The sequence below is a fragment of the Necator americanus genome, chromosome V (assembly GCF_031761385.1).
Source record: "Necator americanus strain Aroian chromosome V, whole genome shotgun sequence".
In the NCBI taxonomy this organism is placed as follows: domain Eukaryota; kingdom Metazoa; phylum Nematoda; class Chromadorea; order Rhabditida; family Ancylostomatidae; genus Necator; species Necator americanus.
Genome location: NC_087375.1, coordinates 2,585,752 through 2,606,078, shown reverse-complemented (window position 1 = coordinate 2,606,078; position 20,327 = coordinate 2,585,752). Strand labels below are relative to the sequence as shown.

General features: G+C 39.8%; 2 protein-coding genes across 2 annotated transcripts; one reads left to right on the top strand and one right to left on the bottom strand.

Moving 5' to 3' along the window:
* Positions 1-104: 104 nt before the first annotated feature.
* RB195_012746 (uncharacterized protein) lies at positions 105-1,881 on the top strand (the record flags this gene model as incomplete). Its single annotated transcript, XM_064202257.1, has 3 exons — positions 105-116; positions 183-267; positions 1,772-1,881. 3 exons carry the CDS (start codon positions 105-107, stop codon positions 1,879-1,881), a joined length of 207 nt encoding a protein of 68 aa, XP_064058138.1.
* Positions 1,882-6,057: 4,176 nt separating this feature from the next.
* On the bottom strand, positions 6,058-14,374 carry RB195_012745 (uncharacterized protein; the record flags this gene model as incomplete). Its single annotated transcript, XM_064202256.1, has 13 exons — positions 6,058-6,165; positions 7,457-7,555; positions 7,623-7,802; positions 8,649-8,773; positions 8,824-9,002; positions 9,059-9,199; positions 10,165-10,297; positions 10,359-10,458; positions 10,531-10,652; positions 11,583-11,707; positions 11,775-11,900; positions 12,657-12,805; positions 14,216-14,374. The coding sequence occupies 13 exons, from the start codon at positions 14,372-14,374 to the stop codon at positions 6,058-6,060; spliced, it is 1,746 nt and encodes a 581-aa protein (XP_064058137.1).
* Positions 14,375-20,327: the final 5,953 nt, after the last annotated feature.

Sequence of the window (20,327 nt, the reverse complement as noted above, 5' to 3'; positions counted from 1 at the left end):
AAATACGAATAGTGAAGCGGTGCACGGTGCGCCGGAGATCTCGCCGGAGAAAACGCGGAAGCGACGATCAATAACAACGCCAGGCCGATGTGCAGGCGCAATCGATGCAACGTCACGTAAGAAGACTTAGATGGACTGACTGATGCAAACAAGGGAAGTGCTCCGGATTTGCAATGCTTTAGAGAGATGTGAGAACAGAAGCAAGTGCTCGCGGAAGCAATAACGCATCGGGACCGCGGAATTCCCCTGAAACAGGTGTGAATGCTGGTGGGTGTCGTTCCAACACATTTTTCACTCTCTCTTTCTCCCTCTATTTACCAAAGTAGCTTATAGCCCCTTTGAATAGACGAACTTTTTTCTATCCTATTATATTTGAATAGGAAGGATAGGATGATTGTCGATAAGGTACAGTCCGCATAAAACGTGTTGTATAGTCGCGTAAAAACGACCTGAAGCACGGTGCAGTTGCGTAAGCGGCTGCGCTCGAAGCGGCGCCGCGTACCGCAGCAGCTGGAATCGAGGTGGGAGCATGGTGAACTGCAGAGATGGGTGGCGCTAGCGAGGATCCTTACACGATTCCACCCGCTACGCTCCACCGCGCCGCTTTGACCGCAGTCGCTTACGCAACTGCACCGCGCTTCATGTTGTTTTCACTCAACTATATTGAAGGTGACGCGTTGCGCCCTGGATGATTCCGATTTCTTCACAGAATCCGACAACCTGCCTCGAAATCCTTTTCCTCTTGTTTTCATTGTTTTTCCTTGTGAAATAAGGCACGAAAAAGGGAAAAAGGGAGTTGGTGAACATCCAAAAAGTGGTAGTAGTGGTTTCCTACGCAAGTCTCTTGAAGTACACTAAATAGAGTTGGTTGATTTAGTTATAACGTTAATTAGCGCATTTACACCAATTGTCACTTTTTTTTGTCGAAATTCGTCGTCATATATTCCTAAGCTTCTGTCTGGAAGCCTAACAGTTAAAGAAAAACTCGTTAAAAACTTCTTTATGGCTTCCTATTGCTGGAAGTTGGTTGTTTCGGAAATCGAAAATAATTTCGAAAATCGCCGTAGGCACGGCTGAATCAACGGGAATCAGCCGTTCATTTGTATAATGGGAAAAAAAGACTGCTGCTAATCCGTCACTCTTCGTGATTTTGCTCAGATTACTATGCACTTTGTAGTCGGATCTCGCACTGATGTAGGAGGAAGTATTTGAAGGATGGATTGTTGACCGTGGCTAGTTACGGAAGGATCACGTCAGCTGCAGAAATTCCCGGAACCTCTTACCGACTGCGCTACACCCACTCTGCCAGTGTAAATTTGGAATTCCGTATAAGACCGAATATCTAAGGGGAACTAAAGGGGAAGGTTTAATGGCTCAGACCCCAAAATACATGCCTAGGTAACCATTACAACCACTTTTTGATTGGCCTTTCAAGCGATTTTCCCGCATGAGTAGAATTCCGTTCATGTAGGTGTGCGTAACCATCGTTTTTTCGTAATTGTGGTCATAGTAAAATTCTTTGGAAAAATGATTACTAAGTTCATTCACACGAAAAACTACGAAGTAAAATTTCTGATGAAATGTCTTGAAATCTCTTCGAAATTCATATCGCAAGAAAAAAAAAAAGAACTTAGAATAATAGAAGAAACTAATAAGCTGGCAAAAATTGTATTCTCTAAGTAGTACAACTGTGAAGATGCGAATCATACACAAAAGAAAAAGAATGTATAATGGCACAGCAAACTAGTTCTCAGAAACACGTGTTGTTCAGATTATCAAAACGTCACACCGTCGTACCATCCATCAACTTCGGTCGAAATTTGGCTCCACTTTCTTCCTTTTTTTGTATTCACTACTTATTCTGATATTCTTCTCCTTTGATTTATAGTTAAGGTTCCTGAAACGTCGTAAAGTGCTCATCTACGGCTTTTCTTTTGAGACTATTCCCTGAAACAACAAGGTAGGTATTTATATACTAGTCCTTGCAAACCAAGGTCTTAAAGTCACTATATTAGTAAAATAAATGAATAGTAGATCATAAATAACAGAATCGTGCTATATCATAACGGGATGTCTGTCACTTGTGTGCGCGTGGTGAGTGTCCCAGAATGGGGTGAGACGGGTCCCACGGCATCGCATTGGTGCGCAGCGGTGCACCAGTGTCGCGCAATAACTCCAAGTGGAGTTGTTATCAGGTAGATAGGACGTTGTGAACCGTTTCATAACCGTGACAAATACACTCGCTTGTTGGTCTTTCGTTTCACCCTATGTATTCCTCCACGTATCTATTTCCCGTTTGAGGTTCGAATCCGCTCTAGTACTCACCAGGCCTCTCATCCTACCGGAGTTCCTTCGAAGTCGATAATTTGGTACCAGACTTGTCTGGGAGGATAAAATCACTGACTTGAAACATAGGCTAGCCCGCGCAAGTCATTCTATAGGCCAATTACACGTTCGTAAACCTCAAACGATTCTGAATTGACGTGAATGTGGTGGCGCATCGCTGGCGGATTGATTAACGCCAGACACTATCCTTTATCTTTTTTGTCTATTTCCTTGCTCGTCTGCCTCAGATTGGTAACATCTTTTCTTCAGAAATTGGAAACACATATGCAAACCGCTGCGTGAATAGTAGCTATTAGTTTGAGTAATCTGACGTAGAATATTATCTTTATATCTCTTACGATAATGACGATCACGTCATTTCATGCCAGAACATCATTCTGTGTTAATTGATGGAGAACAACAAGAGAAAAACTCATACTTCGAATAATTTGTTTTTTGGGTGGTGTTGGTATTGAAGGAGTATAGGTGTAAAATTAAAGATAAATATTCTCTAAATGTAGAACTGACACAGTTAGAAAGAAAAGTGTGAGATCTTCAATCTGTGCTTAAACTTCTAAAAGAAAGCACCAAAGGAAACACTGTTGGAGAATCCAAATTTAATTTTACAGAAGATTCGAATAGTTTAAATTTTCATCAATCAATGAAAGCAAGCGAGATGAGCACCACCATAAGTCTGAAGTCACCAGTGATAGTTACCGCTGCAGAGTCCTCCTCAAAAAAGTATGTGCCGATCACATCAACTTTTAAAGCTCAATAAGTAAAGTTGCATTTGGTGTAGTTTTCAGAAATATATTCAGTTTTTTTTTAAAATGTAGATTGTTTTCATTTTTTCAGCGCCTTAGAATATGGAAGAGCATTATGCTTCACCTTGTATAAGATTATGGTTTGTAGGGATTCAATTTCTGTCTTTTTTTGTATTATTGTATAGAACTATTCTATGTGCTATGAGTACTCCTTGCAGTCCAAGTAAAATCTCAAAATCCGTCCTTGAAGCGAGCCAACTATGCTCAGTTAAACAAAAAGTGCGGTCGTAAATCCAATTACTGCAAACTGAAACTGAAATCCTTGAGAAGAAGCCATCTAATCAGAAGAAACTACTGAACAAGCAAAAAAGGTGTCTTACTGAAATTAGAACTATGAAGAATGTCATCGTACACAATTACAAAAAGTGGGTCAGAAATTAAATCATCCAAATAAAAGACGAGAAGAAGAAAGGGTAATGGAGTTTTTTGTGCACTGCAGAATTGGCTTAGGGATGCGTTGCACCTTCCACCGTGGATGTGTTGCGTCGTCCCTCGTCGCGACACTTTTTTTTTTACGCCAAGTGCACTTCTGTATAGTGACTTCTGGAACACCTCAAAACAGCGGGAATTCCTTCAATACCATTGTTAAGTTCCAGTAGGATTTTGTCTTTAATGATTTAGACTTAGATTTAATGATTTTTTTCTTTAATGATTTCAAATGATTTGATTCAAATGTTAATATTCGGAGTCAGTTTTTCTCTCTTAGACTGTGTCATCACAATTCGGGTTCACTTACTCGATTGTGCCATATTAACCCCAGTAACATTTATTTTACCCCATCATATTCCAAACTCGCTGTTAAGGTAGAAGAGGGGCAATAGACAAGATCCGATGTTGAAGTCTCTCTCGAGGTATCATGAAATGTAAAACATGTAGTAGTAGCAAAGTAAAAAAAAATCTAAAACCAGTTTCCGTAAAACAAGAAGCAGTTTTGGCTAGATTCGATTTTCTTTTTGAAACTAACCACCGATTTAATTTATATGCTTGGTAGTCTCGGTTACCTGAGATTTATGAAAAAAAAATTCGAATTTTACTCAGTCATTTATACTGAGCCTTAGGTCAGGCACCAGAGGTCCGTTTTTTTGTGGCGCTAAAGAGAGTCGTTGGATTGAGTATAGCCTTAAAGAAAGTTGTTGGATTTAAATCCTCCCATCAACGAATACTGTACTTAACCAAAAACGACTGTCACAGTTCGTACAAGAGGTTGTTGCGTTTCCTCTTTCACAAAGCCTCAAAGAAGCGATGATCCATTGAAGCTGCTCTATCTGCAGATCCTTCTCCTCCAAATGTGACCATGTGCCCTCAATGCGTTGAGTGTGAATTCTCGTGGCAGGATCTAGGAAATTGATGCGGTGCTTTACTCTCTCGTGAATGTAGCCGATATCAGCGAGGTTGTTCTGACTACTCCACAAATCAGGTCGATTAGTTCTTCCAGGATGTTCTGAATATAGTATATAGTACAGTATACAGTTGTAGTTCTGAATATTCCCTTTCAAAGTAGCGGCGTCGCGCCTGCCGACGATTTCGACAAAAGTCAGTTTCGTGCCGTGTTAGGTCCACCTGCGAACCAATCTTTGTGACGACACGGCCATCGTTGCACTTGAGACACTTGATGTTGGTTTCGTCGATCTGCACGATGGTATTCGGTCCACCCTATTCACTCTACAATTTTTAGTGTATGGAGCAAGACAAGCACATCTTGAAACTATTAATTACACTGCATGTTTCCTTATGTCACCTCGAGCATTCGAGCCATTTCCTTCTCTATTCTAAAATCTTAAGCGAACACCTGGCTTCCAAAGAAAAATTCCCGGTCACCATGTAAAGACTAGAAGAGTGTGCCTTTTAAATTACCGATTTTCCTGGTGATTTCAAGTTGTCAGCACGCGTGAAGCATGCACTCAAATTTCCATCTTCCTATGGCTGGTATGCACATGCTTCGATACCTTCCTGAGATTTCCACAGTTCGGACACCGGCGATCTTCCATAGGAGTTCCCTTTCTGCAACGCATTCACCGAACTCCACCCTCTTCATTCTCCAGCCAAATGTGGCCCGAAAAAGTCGAAATCAATGCGAAATCGCCACAGATATAGTAGCTTCGCAGCAAAAGCCTTAATTCTTACGAAACTTGTTTATATAAGTGTGCAATAAATGTATATAGGAGAAGCGTATACTATGTGCGAAACTTGGTCTCCGCTTCTTATATATATATATATATATATATATATATATATATATATATATATATATATATATATATACACACTTATACTCGGAACTATTTGAAATTGATTTCCCGAATCGTGGCGGGAAGTGCCGTGATTAAGACATGAAGTGACGGGTGCGAAATTTCCTTTATCGAACATAGTAAGAAAATGCAAATTAAATCTAGGATTTTCCGATTGAGCACCCCTCTAATACACTGTATACAGGCTCAAAGGAAACGTCATGTACGGAAAGGATCAAGAATATTTGTCATTCGAAGTAGAACCAACTCTGAAGAAAAACACGTATAAAGGAGAAGTGCAATCAAAAAAGTGACTTATCAACAACAGTGCTCACAAAAATTTGAGAACTTCTGAAACATCCAGAATTTGAACGTTATACTTCCCTCTAACAATAATACCAGAACAACAAATCAAGAGAGTATCACAACAAGTCTAAAAACTTGAAGCTAGAATGTCGAAAACAACAAAAAAATTAAGGACACAACATAGAGAACGAAAGAGACAGCGAACAACGGTACGACCGAAGTCTGGCAATTGGGAATGGAATAATCAAAGAAGGATAAGGCCAATAATTAAAACAATAGGAGCCGTAGAAGAGTGCTCGCAGAAGTCGTCCGTTCAAGGCAATTATCGTAAAAACTCGGAGTATATAGAACATCACAAGCGTTGATAACTCATATTAACTTTTGTTGGCTTCGTTTCGTTGTTTGGATGTATCACGGAGTATAGCTTCCTTTGCTCTTTTTCTTTGGAAATAAGGTATAGTGAAGAGCATCAGACCGGATATCTGTAAAAATTACATTGCTCGATTACGAAGTTAAATGGCTTGCTGGTTCGCAATGCAAGAGTGATCCCTGTTGTGCTATCATAAATTGTAATTGTAATCGTAGTATAATCATATGATTATATTACATATAATACAATATATACACACTATGCTGATAACACAGCGCTTATTCTGTACACCAGTCTGAACGTCCGACCAAAAAAAAAAACCCGGCTTTTAGACTTCTTATGGTGCTCGTTTCGCTTGCTTTCACTGACTAATAAAAATTTAAAGTAATGACATCTTCTGCAAGTGCATACTCCCGCAAGTCAGTGTAAGGCTGCACGCGAACTCGTAAACCTCAAACGGTTGTCAAATAAAGTCGGACGTGCACACGCATCTCCATAGAGATTGATTAACGCCGGACACTTTATGCTTCCTTCATGCCCTACCTACTAAGAATATCATTATTGGCTGTTCGATCGACCAGGCCGAGAGAGGACCTATTGTAAATTGCGTGGTCGTATTGTGACAACAACAATGAGAACCTATGCAGTTAGCTTTTTAGAGCTTCGAATCCGCTTTCAACCCTCTTAATCGATATTCTTCTCAACGCGCTTCTAGCCAAAGAAATAACAGGAAGGTTCAGGTGATCATATAGAGAACAACTCCTACTGTTCGAACATCAGCCGGCAGTACTTCATCGTTCGAAGTGACAACTGCAGTGAGACAAGTGACTGTCACGAGGCTCTTCCTACTCAACTTGTTTGTCAATGACATCACGGGAAGAACAGTTAGACAATGTAATAATGGTAATAATAATGTAATAATAGTTTATAATGTGAGACAATGATGTCGTTCTAGAATCATCAAGGCATTACTTGGTGATTAGCTAGGGCATGTCGTCAGCCCTGTATCGAAACTGGCTAAGTCCTCTACAGATTACTACCTCGCTCCGATAGATGCAAGCATCAGGTTTGACTCTCCCTCTCCCCGAAACCTCTAGTGAGAACAAGACTGGAAGGAGAACCAATTGATCTCGTGGATGAGTTTTCTTTCCTGGGCTGGATGCTGCCGGAAAAGGACTGTGGACTGAAGAGACATTCAAAATGTGCTAAGGCCAAATCGGCATTTAACTAATGTAGGATGTACGCATCGAAAGTGTGGGCAGAAACGTCGATGATGACCAGCTCAAATGGTATGAAGAGGAAACTAGACTGAATGCCACCACGAACACTAACACAACCACTGAGAGGCTTATTTGAAGAAATTACTATATATTTGTTTCAATATTTTCTTTATACAATCTTACCAGTAGGTTTACTCCGCAGAACACGAATGACCATATGTAGGTGTCTGTAACATCTGCAAGATATCCCGCTATAGGTGGCCCAAAAACAGTGCCCACTCCCTGCAAATACTCGTTAGACAAGATATTCAAATAAATATGTTCATTAATTCGACAAATGAGATTTTACCTGCCACAGAAGAAGGAGACCAAAAGCATTTGTTAGCTTATCTAGTCCAAGAAGGTCAACGAGAATCACACTGGTGAGACAGATGTAAGAAGAAATAGAGAATCCAAACAGGCCAGCGTAGATGGAGAGGGAAGTAAAGCCAGTGCAGAGGTAACATAATGCGGTGAGAATTCCACAGATCTAGAATTGATGGCTTATAAAAACTGGTGTAGCAAAAAAAATCATAACTTAAATACGCAACCACAGGTCGTTAAAGAAATATTGTGGTTTTCACAAATTTTAGGCGATAATACGCGGGAGGTAGGAGCCCCATTAAAGGCCTCATATGCGTACCATTCTTCATAACAGAACTAGAGCAATCTTTTTTTGAAACGGCTCCGCGTGGTTACTTCCTTTAAAGCGAGTTTAAGAAGTTTTGCTTAGTTCTCAGGGAGAGTGAAGGTAGCAGACGTTTGTCCTGCAGACCTTCCCAAATTTTCAATCCGAAAGAACTTGTGTCGTTCAGTATGGAAGGTAGATTGTGCAGTATTGAAGGGATTGAGGGGGTGACGATTTTCAAGTAATTAAAATATATTTTGAGGAGCTTTGCTCTAGGACTAAATGCATAGTGTTATTGAAGAAAACAAAGAAGCCCAGAACTTTTTTTCTCAAAAATGTATTGACTCTCTTTAAGTACGACAAATAGTCTCGTTTTAACGAAACTTTTTAAAGTCAATGCACCGTCTTCTCTCTTCTTGCGCCAAAAATAATATCACACTGTATCCACCACTCCATCGTTATTACGTGCTATCTACAGGCGAGTAGCCATCGAGCTTACAAAGGCACTAATTTCCATCGAGCTTACAAAGACACTAATTTCCCCACTACCACTGTTATAACATCAAAATCGTCACCCCTTACCGAACTCGGCATAAATTCTATTCTTTGATATATATACACGTTTTGTTGGCGTCAAATAGTTTGAAAATTTTCCTTATTCGCGCAAATTATCAAAAATCCATTTCACGAATACTAAACAGAACCCACCGAAAGTGAAATGTTATACATCCATAGTCTATTTCTGGCAGTATCATTACCAAGTCCATAAGGTAGCGGAAGCCTATGATCCGCCACAAGGCCAAAAACAACTCGACCAAGAGTGTTACATAATCCTAAAAGAATCATTTCGGGCAGTGAATAAAGTAAAAATCGAAATGCATACCGAAAACAGAAAGAACTCTTGATGAGCTTGCAGGATCGAGACCGACCCCTCTTGTAGCATGCAATGGTAAGAAGTACAACGGTGAGTTGAATCCAACGGATGTTAGAAGGTTGGAAATGGCAAAGATTAAGAATGTAGGGTCGATCAATAGGGATAAGGAGAGCATTCTGCTTATGGTCCTTGAAAAATCGATAATCGTTATCGAAGACGTAAAAGAAAAATGAATTGAGCATACATGAACATATTTTTTCCCTCGGCATTGTCTGAGCTACTATCCTCGGAAGGTTCTTCACTTGTTTCTTTCACTTCTTGCAACTTGTCAATAGAAACAGCGGTAGCAGTGCTGAGTGTGCGTTTGTGCAAAGATCCAGTTGATCTGCAAAGAAAAAAGAACTAGAAACGAAGAAATGAGAAACTGTTATGAGAATATCAATATTGCAAAAGAGCATAGGTAAGATTTTTTAAAGCAGAATGTATTCTTTGGCTACATTCTTCTGAAAAAAATCTTTTGTAAACTTGATTTGAAATTGGGGAATACGAATGAAAGTTTTTTTTACTGTTAGTTCTACTAGTAGTAGATATTATTGACAAAGCTAGGGGTCATTTTCATACGTACTTTCCAGTTCGCTTTGCGGTTTTTTCCTCCTGCTATTAGCGCACAATACCAACACCCGAAAAAAAAACCGTTCCTTACTGTCAAATCCGGATTGCGCAGAAACCACCTCTCAGGCCATTTCTGGTCTTTTTTCTAGGTTGAAAGAACTACATGATACGGCCCACACTAATCACTTAAGCCTGTTTGGAGAGATTGGGAATGTTGAAGCACTAGTAATTCCAGCTGTGTCTTTCTTTATTCTTTTGGTAGCTTTAGCCTACATACCATGGATCCTCCAAAACTAATGCATAGGTTTTAGGGCCCCGAATGGGTTAGTTATTTACTTCCAGTTATGAACTATCCATTGGTGAACTACTGTCTTCTCAAATGGGAAACTCATTTTACAGTCCTGAACAGTTTTTGTGCTCTAGAAACGATTTCCACGATCTAAGGGCAGTTCGTTTACAGTTCAATTGGAACAGTGTTGAGTGTCCTCCCCCCTAATTACCTTTGCCGCATTAATGGTAGTTTTATGGTTATTTGTTTTGCATGCAGACGAAATGACGGGAGTTTCTGTATAACAACGTAGTCCTTCAAAAGATCTATGAACAAAATTTAAAAAAAAAATCTTAAACTAAAGATATGTTTTGCAAACCATTAGTGGAAATGAACAACTGCAAACAAGTAAAGTGGAAACCTCAATTCGGGCCACGAAATATTATTTCAGTGAATGACATTCGTGTTACCTGTATCTGTCAGGACTTTCCATGAACTGCGCGACGTTGGTGATAGATCCAGTATAAAAGACATCCTTTCTGTTCAGGAATCCTGTGTCTCTTTCTCCGACAGTATCGCAACGCCTTCGACGTGGAGATGGTTCTTACATGAAATATACCTTCAGAAAGTTCGTCACATTTTTTGCAAGATGATAATCTCTCACTTTCTCCATCCGCAGGTTTAATGTCTGTCAATGACTTAGCTTCCTTTATAACTTCATGGGCTTTTGGTTGATCTTCTGAGGTCAGCAGAGCAGCTCTTTCCTTTAAAAAAGGAAACAGATTTTATATAATTAGCTAATAATAAATAAATATAATTAGCTCTTTAAAACGTACCTCGATAGCAGTTGTTTCGGGTTTCTTCCCGACTGGCGTAGATTCCGTTTCATCATCGTCAACTTCTCGGAATGCCAGAGGCCGGAAGGTCCAACCACATACAATACAAAGAGCAAGTACTCCTAAAATATTAATGGGTAAATTCCGAAAATAGATCAGGAATACAAATTGAATTAGTTGGTAGAGCTGGGTCAAAACGACCTGAAGCTCAGTGTAGCTGCGTAAGCTACCGCGCTCGAAGCGGCGCGGTGAAGCCAGCGGTTGCGATCGAGATGGGATCCTCACTCATATCCGGAGCCCGAGTCGCTCGCAATAGTCAGTTCAACCGCGCCGCTTTAGGTGGATTCTCTACACTCACTTCCGCGTAATTACGACCTCTACCTATTCGCTTACAGATCCGTCAGTTTCGTGGTATGCTGCCTCTAAGTGAAAGTAAGTTTTGAGAATGATAATTACGAAATAAGTGAGGGAAAACAATCTCAATATTTCCTCATCTGCTTTTGTTGATTATTTCCTTTTTTGTTAACCGCATAGAGCATTTCACTGATGAAAGTTGAACCATAGACGATCCTTTTTGGATTTTCACAAAAGTCGGTGCACAGATGAAATTTGAGACCTGCTTATTTTCAGGTTTTCCATGTTCACCTTCTCGTTAATATGTATGTCAGCAATATTTCTTATTAAGTTTTAGTCCTCTAAGCCGCTTTTTGTAATGTCTCAATCCGCTTGGGATGCACCAACGCGTTCGAATTCAACTCAGAATCGTTGGAGGTTTACGGAAGCGCGTTTGGATTATACATTTACTTAATATTTATTTATATTTATTATTATATTATTATTTGTCATTATATTTATTATTTATTTTATATTTAGTTATTTACAGACTGGCCGATGTGCTAAATCAGTGTCCTTATCCTACCAGACAAAACTGTTAGCAGTTTATCAACCCCGGAGCTACTTCTTTCCGTTTTTTACTGGGTCATATGAGTTTTTTTTTCATCTCCTTACCAGTCAATTACAATCATAAAAACTGTTCCTACATGCAAATATACCGAGAAATGTGTAGAACACGGCTCTCCATCCAAAATTGCTGATGATGAACTCATTTATAGGTGAGAATAGTACGGTTCCGACTCCAGCACCAGCAACTGCAATACCTGTCGCTAATGATCGACGCCTAGAAAAAAATATTTTTGTGCCTCACGCAACGAGTACTCAGTTTGATACGTAAGCAAATCACTTACTTTTCAAAGTACATTGTTACTATCACTATAGCAGGGCAATACATAAGCCCAAAACCGATTCCCATGACCACTCCAACCGAGACAACAATATGCCACATAGCCGTTGCAAACGATGCTGCCGCACATCTGCATATAGAGATCCACATTTTATCCACACAAAGAAGAAACTATTCAGTTTTTACAACCTCAAAGCTTCAAAGTAAAGCCACATTGAAATTTCATTTATAGTAGGATCAAAATGGCATAAAGCACGGTGCAGTGGCGGATGCTCTCGGAGCGACGGGGTAGTGCGTAACGGTTAGGATCGCGGTAGGACCCTCGCTAGCACCATCCATCGATGCAGCTAGCGATGGTTCCACGTCGATTCAAACCACCATATATCGTCGGGTCAAAATGACATGAAGCACGGTGCATTTGCGTATTCGCGGGAAGCGGTTGAGGCAGCAGTTGGAGCCGAGGTGGGACCATCGCAAACTATAGCGATAGATGATGTCAGCAATGGTTCCAGTACGCTCCTAACCGCACCGACTCGAGAAAAACCGGGTACGCAATTGCACCATGCTTCATGTCGCTTTGACCCTACCATAAAAGGATTGTTCTGTTCTCTGATCGTGAAAACATCTATTTTGTGCTGTGTTTCGGCCCTTACATTAGGATCATAAAAATTTCGCTATTAGAATCCCGAAAAAATTCTCCCTAAAAGGTCATATGACCTGCTGAACCACGAAAAAAGACATTGATACTGATATTTACAAGCACGTTGACGTTATGGTTGAGTCAGAATGATGGTGAGAAACCCTTTTAGATAAAGTTTTGGTGGATCATATTGAAGATTTTTTTGGTTGTGCAGGTTTAATAGTGAAAGTATAAGAATAAACATACCCTATAATTGCGATGCAGGCCCCTGTGATTGTGGTTATTCGACATCCGAATCTATTACAAATGGCAGATGCCAGTGGCCCTGATCCAAGTGTGAGTCCAGTCAAGAGGGATATGATAAAAGATGCCATAGTGTTGTCCGAATCGAACTCCTATAATGAGTAGAAGTCTGACATATGTCCAAGTGATAAGCTAATTCCAATCAGTATACATGTACTGGTCGTCTGATACTGTAGTCGGATCAAAACGACATGAATCACGAGTGTAGTTGTGGTGCATTTGCGTACGCGCTCGAAACGGCGCGGTGGAGGCAGCAATTGGAACCGTGGTGGGACGGTCGCAAACTGCAGCCATATGTGGTCTCAGCAAGGGTTTCACCACGATCCTAGCCGCACCGCTCCAACGAGGCGCCTCGAGAGAAGCCGCGTACGCAGTTGCGTACGTGCTTCGTGTCGCCTTGACCCCACTATACTTGTGATGTATAGGACTCCCTCAATGCTATGTGTGTTTGATTATGGAAGAGGGATGGAAAGTACGGGCCATGGAGAAAATTCACGATGCTATCAGCGCAGAGACACCGAAAAAAGTAGAACTAGCAGCTTGTGTGGTTGTTACTTCGTTTATCCTTTGGAGAAATGTGGAATTGAAAACTGAAATCCACAGTGATGGGAAATGTTCAAAAGTCTTCCCAAAAAAGCAGGGCGAAAAAAAAAACCATCCATGGAAGTGAACGACTACCTAGATCCCCGGAGACTATAATTGTTGGAATAAATGGCAAAGGTGCAGCGATGAGTGGGTAATACCTATTTACGTAATCCCGCTGTCACATGAATTTACGACAGTGCAAATTAAAAAAAAAAAGTTTTTGTGTTTGATATCGAATAAAAACAGTTAAGATGTGAAGAGGTCGTCAGTCACAGTCCCCTCAATTTTCGTTCAAGATCCTTATCACTTAAAGGCATCACCCCATGAGTCTGAGGTGGTACGGATTTCAGGTGGAGTATTTGTATACATGATCGTAGAGTATGGAGAGAAGGGTGATCACCTCCATTTCTTCCTAATTGCCGAAAAAAACAGCCTGGAAGATACGGCTTCGGGCGTTCCAGCGCGCTATTTTCTACAAGGAGCTCGATTGGAGCGCGGCAGCCTTGTGTGTGCGCCGCATCGCCGCGCCGCATCCCTCTCCATAATCTACTATCCCGTACACGAATACCTAATACGAATACGTACACCTGGAATCCGTACCACCTCAGATTCGTGGGGTGATGCCTTTAAGCTGCAGCCCCTCTTCACCTGAGGATGGTCCGGGTCTTCCCTATCGCACCTACGCATCTACGGTACAACGAAAAAAAGGATATGGATGGAGAGTGATTAGCGAATACACAGGCTTCAGAGAAGGATCGATGTTTTGCACTTGGTTCCTACATTGTTCATGGCGGTTGTCGGAGTGAGAAGGAAATGCCCCTTATTGGATTCTACCAGTGTGCTTCTGATTGATGCTTCATCGAAAACTTCTTATGGGCTATTCCAGAAAGAAGATACGAAACTTTTGAAACACTAACCTTCATGAGCACATCAACGAGTACTCCAAATGAATATACGAATCCATCAGCAAACACATGAATAAAGAACGAGCCGACCACCACTACCCACCCCCATCCGCCATCCGGTGGAATCGGTACAAGTCTCCTGCTACTGGTGCTTGTAGGCCCTGCCGTCATACTGAAAAAAAGGCATAAGAAGGAAAAATTTTAAAATGAAAGCAAAACAAGGAGAAGATTCGTTAGATGAGAGTAAGTAACAGTAAGGAAACTGTAAAAAGAGAAAGCATGAATTATTTCAAGTATAAGAGGCCTTTGGCTTTGTATATGATGATGTATGGTGAGACTAATGACAATTAATAAATACACACTCTGACGTATTAATCCACTTGGGATCCACCAACTCGTTTTATTGCAATTCCTAATCGTTGAGAGTTTGGAGCCCGTGTTGGCCTATACAATGACTTGCGGGGGTCAGCCGATGGTCAAGTCAGTGTTTTTATCCTCCCAGATACGTCTGATGGCAATTTATGGACCTCAGAGGGTTGAAAGGCTTGGTTGGCACCAGCGTGGTTTTGAACCATCGACTATGCGGCCACAGCGGAGCTCTTGCCGATTGCGCTATACCCGCCCCATTTTTCTTTATTAATACACATAAACATAATAAATCAAAATACTGGAGCACCACTCAAGAGCAACGTGAAAGTGTTTGGGGTCTTGTCTCAAAGGTCCAAATCTTGTTAATTTTTTTTTTTAAAGCGACACTAAATTAAAGTCACTTTACAGTACTAAGTCGATGCTTTAGATAACACATTGCCTTACATAAAAACCTTTCACTTTTAATGTTAAATCGTCCTTGAAAAAAAAAAGCGAAAGATAAGAAAGAGAAAAAGCAACAAGCAAATAATTAGCAATAATATCGCAGAGGATCTTCGTTGCACAAATATTATACTTCAATAATTCCTGTGACTATAATTAAACTACACTTTCTAAATAAACCTTACCACTACTTATGGTTAGTCGCGCATGACTTCATTATCATAAACTCAATTATACTTAGCTTTTAGGCACTATTGAGATTTCAAAATAACCAAGTAAAAAAAGTAAATAACTAAAATTTAAAATAACTAAATAAAAAATAAAATAATAACTTTGATTTTAACATGTAACGGAATTATAATTTTCAATTCATCTTTCATGGAGACTTTACAACTCAAATCATTTCATTGCGACTTCACCTTAAGGTTCTAAAAGGACCATAATTTACAAAGCGAACGGCGATACTAATGATCCTTGCCTCCTGATATGAGTTCCAAAGCTCTGATTCAAGAACAATATCCAGCCTTGGCGAAATAGCAGGGAATTTTATAAATGAAAAGGAAGTACAATGAACTAACCATAATGAATATGTGAGAAGAAGCAAGAAAAGGTGGAATGAAGGGATATCAAAGCAGATCTCAATAAATATAAGGACGACCTATCTACAAGATGGGTTGATGGGTTAGCAGCACGGATAAATCAACTCAGTTGATTAGATGTGAGTCAAGGATCTGGTCCTCGTCAACCTCATCACTACGGAACTTATCGACTTCTTGAACAACGACCGGAAAGCGATGAAACGAATTTCAGGCGATGCTGGGAAGACGCAAACGGTAACGATGTTGCTATCATTCCTGTGGATCGGGCAGTTAATTACAAAGAGTCAAATGAGGATATTAAAAACTTCATGAATTAAGAATATAATATTGAATAGCTTGGATACGAGACAAGAGATGCCGGAAAAGCTTTGCTGTAGTAGGAAGTAGAAGAGCTCCATGAAAGAAGTAAAAGAAATGAATTCCAAACCAGTTGACTTAGTCGCCGCCGTTTGCAGACTGTGGTTTCCTTGGATCTACAGTTGATTTAACATAACGTTTTAAACTTAACTACGTGCAGTCGTAGCCCTAATTTCGGATCAGCTGTTCTCCGGAACATGTTTCTGTTTTCGCTGCACCTTTTCCTAACCTGGGTGGGTGTAGCGCAGTCGGTACGAGGTCCACTGTGGTCGCACGATTGATAAGGTTCGAAACCGTCCTAGAGCCAACCAACCCTTTCACCCCTCCGGGTTCGATAAATTGGTACCAGACTTGTCTGGTATTCATCCCAAGTGGATAAGCCAGAAATTTTATTCACCTATAAATGTTGTATAATAATTTAATAATGAATCATTTAATAAATGATAATCTATAAATGTTTCTATAAACTTGTACGTCACAGGTCTCTCTTGGTTAGCTTGTATTAGACCTAGCTATGAAGTCTGGACGACATAATTCACAACTTTTGTCCGAAATCTTTTCACGACTATGTATAAATGTAGTATTTCGGTAATAATTGAGGACAAAAAGACCTCATGATTTTAATATCAGTTACATGGTAATTTTTCCAAATTTTATTTATTTATTTATTTATTACTCAACGGCTCGGACACGAACATTCGCTCGGAGTTCCATTTTGACCACCTTCAAAATCATCTACGGACTAATTAATCAAAAACCGATTTTGGTGGGAATTTTATGAGCAGTATTTTAGCTAAATGAACAGCTTTATCAATCATCGATAGCTCATTACGTGAAGAAACTCCTCAATACACCGTGATTCAAAAAAGACTCAATTTTTGAATTTCAGAAAGACAGCTACGTATTATTCAGCCGTTGTTATAAAGAAGGACATGAGTTTGAGGAAACAATTAGGTCGGAAATACCAGGACTTTCAGATTAGTAATTTTTGATAGGTAAAAGTGGAAAATTTTGGACATTTTTTATTCTCCCACCTGAACTTTACGAGATCAATAAAAAAACAGCAAAAGAAGAAAAATACGGACATGTTACTGTTACTTCTTAGCCTTCTCAGCCTGCGCGTATGTTGAAGGCGAGCACTAGGCAGTGTTTAAAGCCACCAACCCACGAATCCGGGGTGGTATGGATTTTCGTTGGACTATACCTACATCGGGTCGTGGATTATGAATGCAGGGGTGGTTCCTGCATCACTGTAAACAGACGGACGGCTTCGGAATGCGGCTCCTTGCGACGTCCTCTATTGCAATGCATCACCCTTGCGTCCCGCCCTCGCCTGCCATTCGTCGAAAATCCATTCGCACGTCCCGGTATGCAATTCATTTCATTCGACGAATCGCAGGCGAGGGCGGGGTGCAGGGTCGGCGCGTTGCAATAGGGGACCTCGTAAGGAGCCGCATTCCGAACCCATCTATCCACAGTGATGCAGGGAGAGATGAGCGGAACCACCTCTTCATTCATAATCTACGACCCAACGTGGGTATAATCCATACCTCGCTAGATTCATGGGGTGATGCCTTTAAGGTTACTAATTTCATAATCGCATGAACTAGGACGTTCAATTTTGTGCAAGAACAGAGACAATCACGAATAGGTTAATTTATTCGACAATTCCTACATGTTCCTCGATAATGTTGGATTTCTGCTGTTTCTGTTGTAACTGCTTTTCGTTTCAAGATTAGTAATTAGTTTTCCATTTTCTTCATTTCTTCTCGGTTTTTTTCTCACCTTGAGAGGTTGAGTTATTAGCTGTTATCAGGCACTCATAGCATTATCATCCTTCAAAAATCAAAAATAAATCAAAGAAAATCTGTGCTTCTGTTCCCAACCAATCACGATTTATTGCCAGGAATTCTCCAGAACTGATATCACATTCAACAACGACACTGATAACTGTGTTCGTTCGCAAATACCGACTATGTTATCATTTAATGAAAATGAAGAAAGATGAAGGGAAGAAAAAAAAGCAAAAAGAAATGATGAAAATGAAAAACTTGTTAGGAATGAACAGAACCTATGGTTTTGTCCGGATTTCAACTGAGACCCATTGCTGTCTGCTCGTTGTTTTTCCTTTCTACAATCATAGGGGAGTAAGATTTGCAGTTAATCCCAAAAAGTTTCAATCCGAAATTTTACCAAGTATGAGTAAAGTAGTAGTAACAGGTATAAGTTTATAGGAGCCTAAAATTCGCTCAATAAAGATTCAGTTGTAAGCCTAAATTCACTACGATTTATCCAGCGCTGTGACGTTTTCAGGGATGGATATTTGGTTCCTGAGGAACTAGACTCGATCTGTAGTTTACTAGCCCCCAAATTTGTTGACTGTCAAAATGGAACCGCCCAGTTATTCACCTCAAAGACTGAAGAAAACAATTTTGAAAAAACTCCCAAAGAATCAATGCGTTATTTTTCTGTTAGGGAAATTGTGTTCTCGATTCGTCGGCATGAAGAATTAATTTTCTTTTCAACTCTCGGAGAGAACGCACAGAAATGTTTCTTATCCAAACTCTCGCTTATTTATTTTCTGCAAATTTACGTTTAATTCCGCAGTTCAGGTTAATAAAATGCGTAAAAAAAGAATATATAGAATATCAGTGTTGTTCATACACTCACAACCTCGTTATATATACCTATGGGAAGAAATTTAAGGCCGTTTTGCAAGGAAAATTATCGCAAAATCTGTGGGAACAAAATAGGATAATATGATATGTGCGAACTCTTATTTCCTTTGAAAGGATGAAGATTGAGGTGTTCAAAAAATCTCTCCGTGTCATTTTAAGCCTACGCTATCAAAAACAACAAGCGATAAGCAGTGGAAGCATTGGTATGTGTTGAAGAAGTGCCAAAAAACATTCATTCAATATGAACTCAAGATAGAATCTGATAAAATCGATTTCAGCCACTGCAGAACATTTGTGGATCAATCAAGGCCCAAGGATTATCAAGAAGTGCGATTAGAAAAAAAAAAGAAAAGAAGATATCAGAAAATGAATGAAGGATTTACCTAATATTTCTCCAGAGTTGTTCTTCCGAGACTGTTCTGTTAGCGTATAATTTTTCTCATAAAAAAAAATGACGTGTGAAGATTAGAATCGAATTCGTTTGCAATGAGATGAGAGATACGTTATAATAAAGGATAAAGGCGTTAGAGAATCCGCTTGGGACCCGCAGTCACGTTCACTTCAATTCAGAAACAGTTGAAGTTGAAGTTGTTAACGTATAACTAGCCTATACAGTGAGTTACGGGGGCTAACCGATATATCAAGTCAGTGTTTTTCCCCTTCCAGAGATATCTGGTATCATTTTATTGGCACGATATGTCGAACAGTGTTTTTATCCTCCCAGACAAGTCTGATATTATTTTATCGGCGAACGGGAGCGATGAATGGTCTGGTTGGTACCAGCACGGTTTCGAATCTCAGGGGAACCTCTTCACTGACTGTACTACACCCTCCGACTTTATAATAATGTCTGAATATTATCTTTAGCATTACTGGTTAAAGGCATCAGCCCAGGAATCTGAGGTGGTACGGATTTCAGGTGGATTATTCGTATATGAGATCGTGGATTATAGAGTGAAGGCTGATTCCGTCCATTTCTGCTTAACTTTTACTTTTTTTTTTCTTTTACGGCAATTAGGAAGAAATCGACGAAATCACCCTCGTCTCCAAAATCTACCATTCCGTATACGAATACTCCACCTGAAATCCGTACCACCTCAGATTCGTTGGGTGACGCCTTTCAAGGAAGACGCATCAAAACTCCGCAATCTCACAGAATCAATAAAAAGAAATAACAACGTTTTGTTACAAAAATAAATGAGCATGAAATCATCGTTGGACAGCACATGCGAATCAATGTGAAAGTGGGAAAAATGAAATAACAACATCAATACGAGTTTTTTGCCGGAAATATGTACACAATCCATGGGGAACGTGGACGATCAGTTAGTAAATGCTAGTTATCCGAACATGAATAAAATATGAAGTATGAATAAAATAAATATGAATAGAATATGAAATATGAATATAGAATAGTGTTTCTCTTTCTCATTTCCAAGACAGAAGAGGGCAGTTAGAATGAAAAGTTACACATGGCTGGCTCTAATCTGGACTGCGAAAAGAAGTTTAGAAAAAAAGAAAGAAAGAAAGAGAGAGAGAGAGAAAGAAACGAAAAAAATAGAATATGAAATATGAATAAAATGAATATGAATAGAATATGAAATATAAATATGGAATATTGTTTTTCGTTCTCATTTCCAAGACCCAAAAAAAGACAGTTAGAATGAAAAGTTAGGCTCT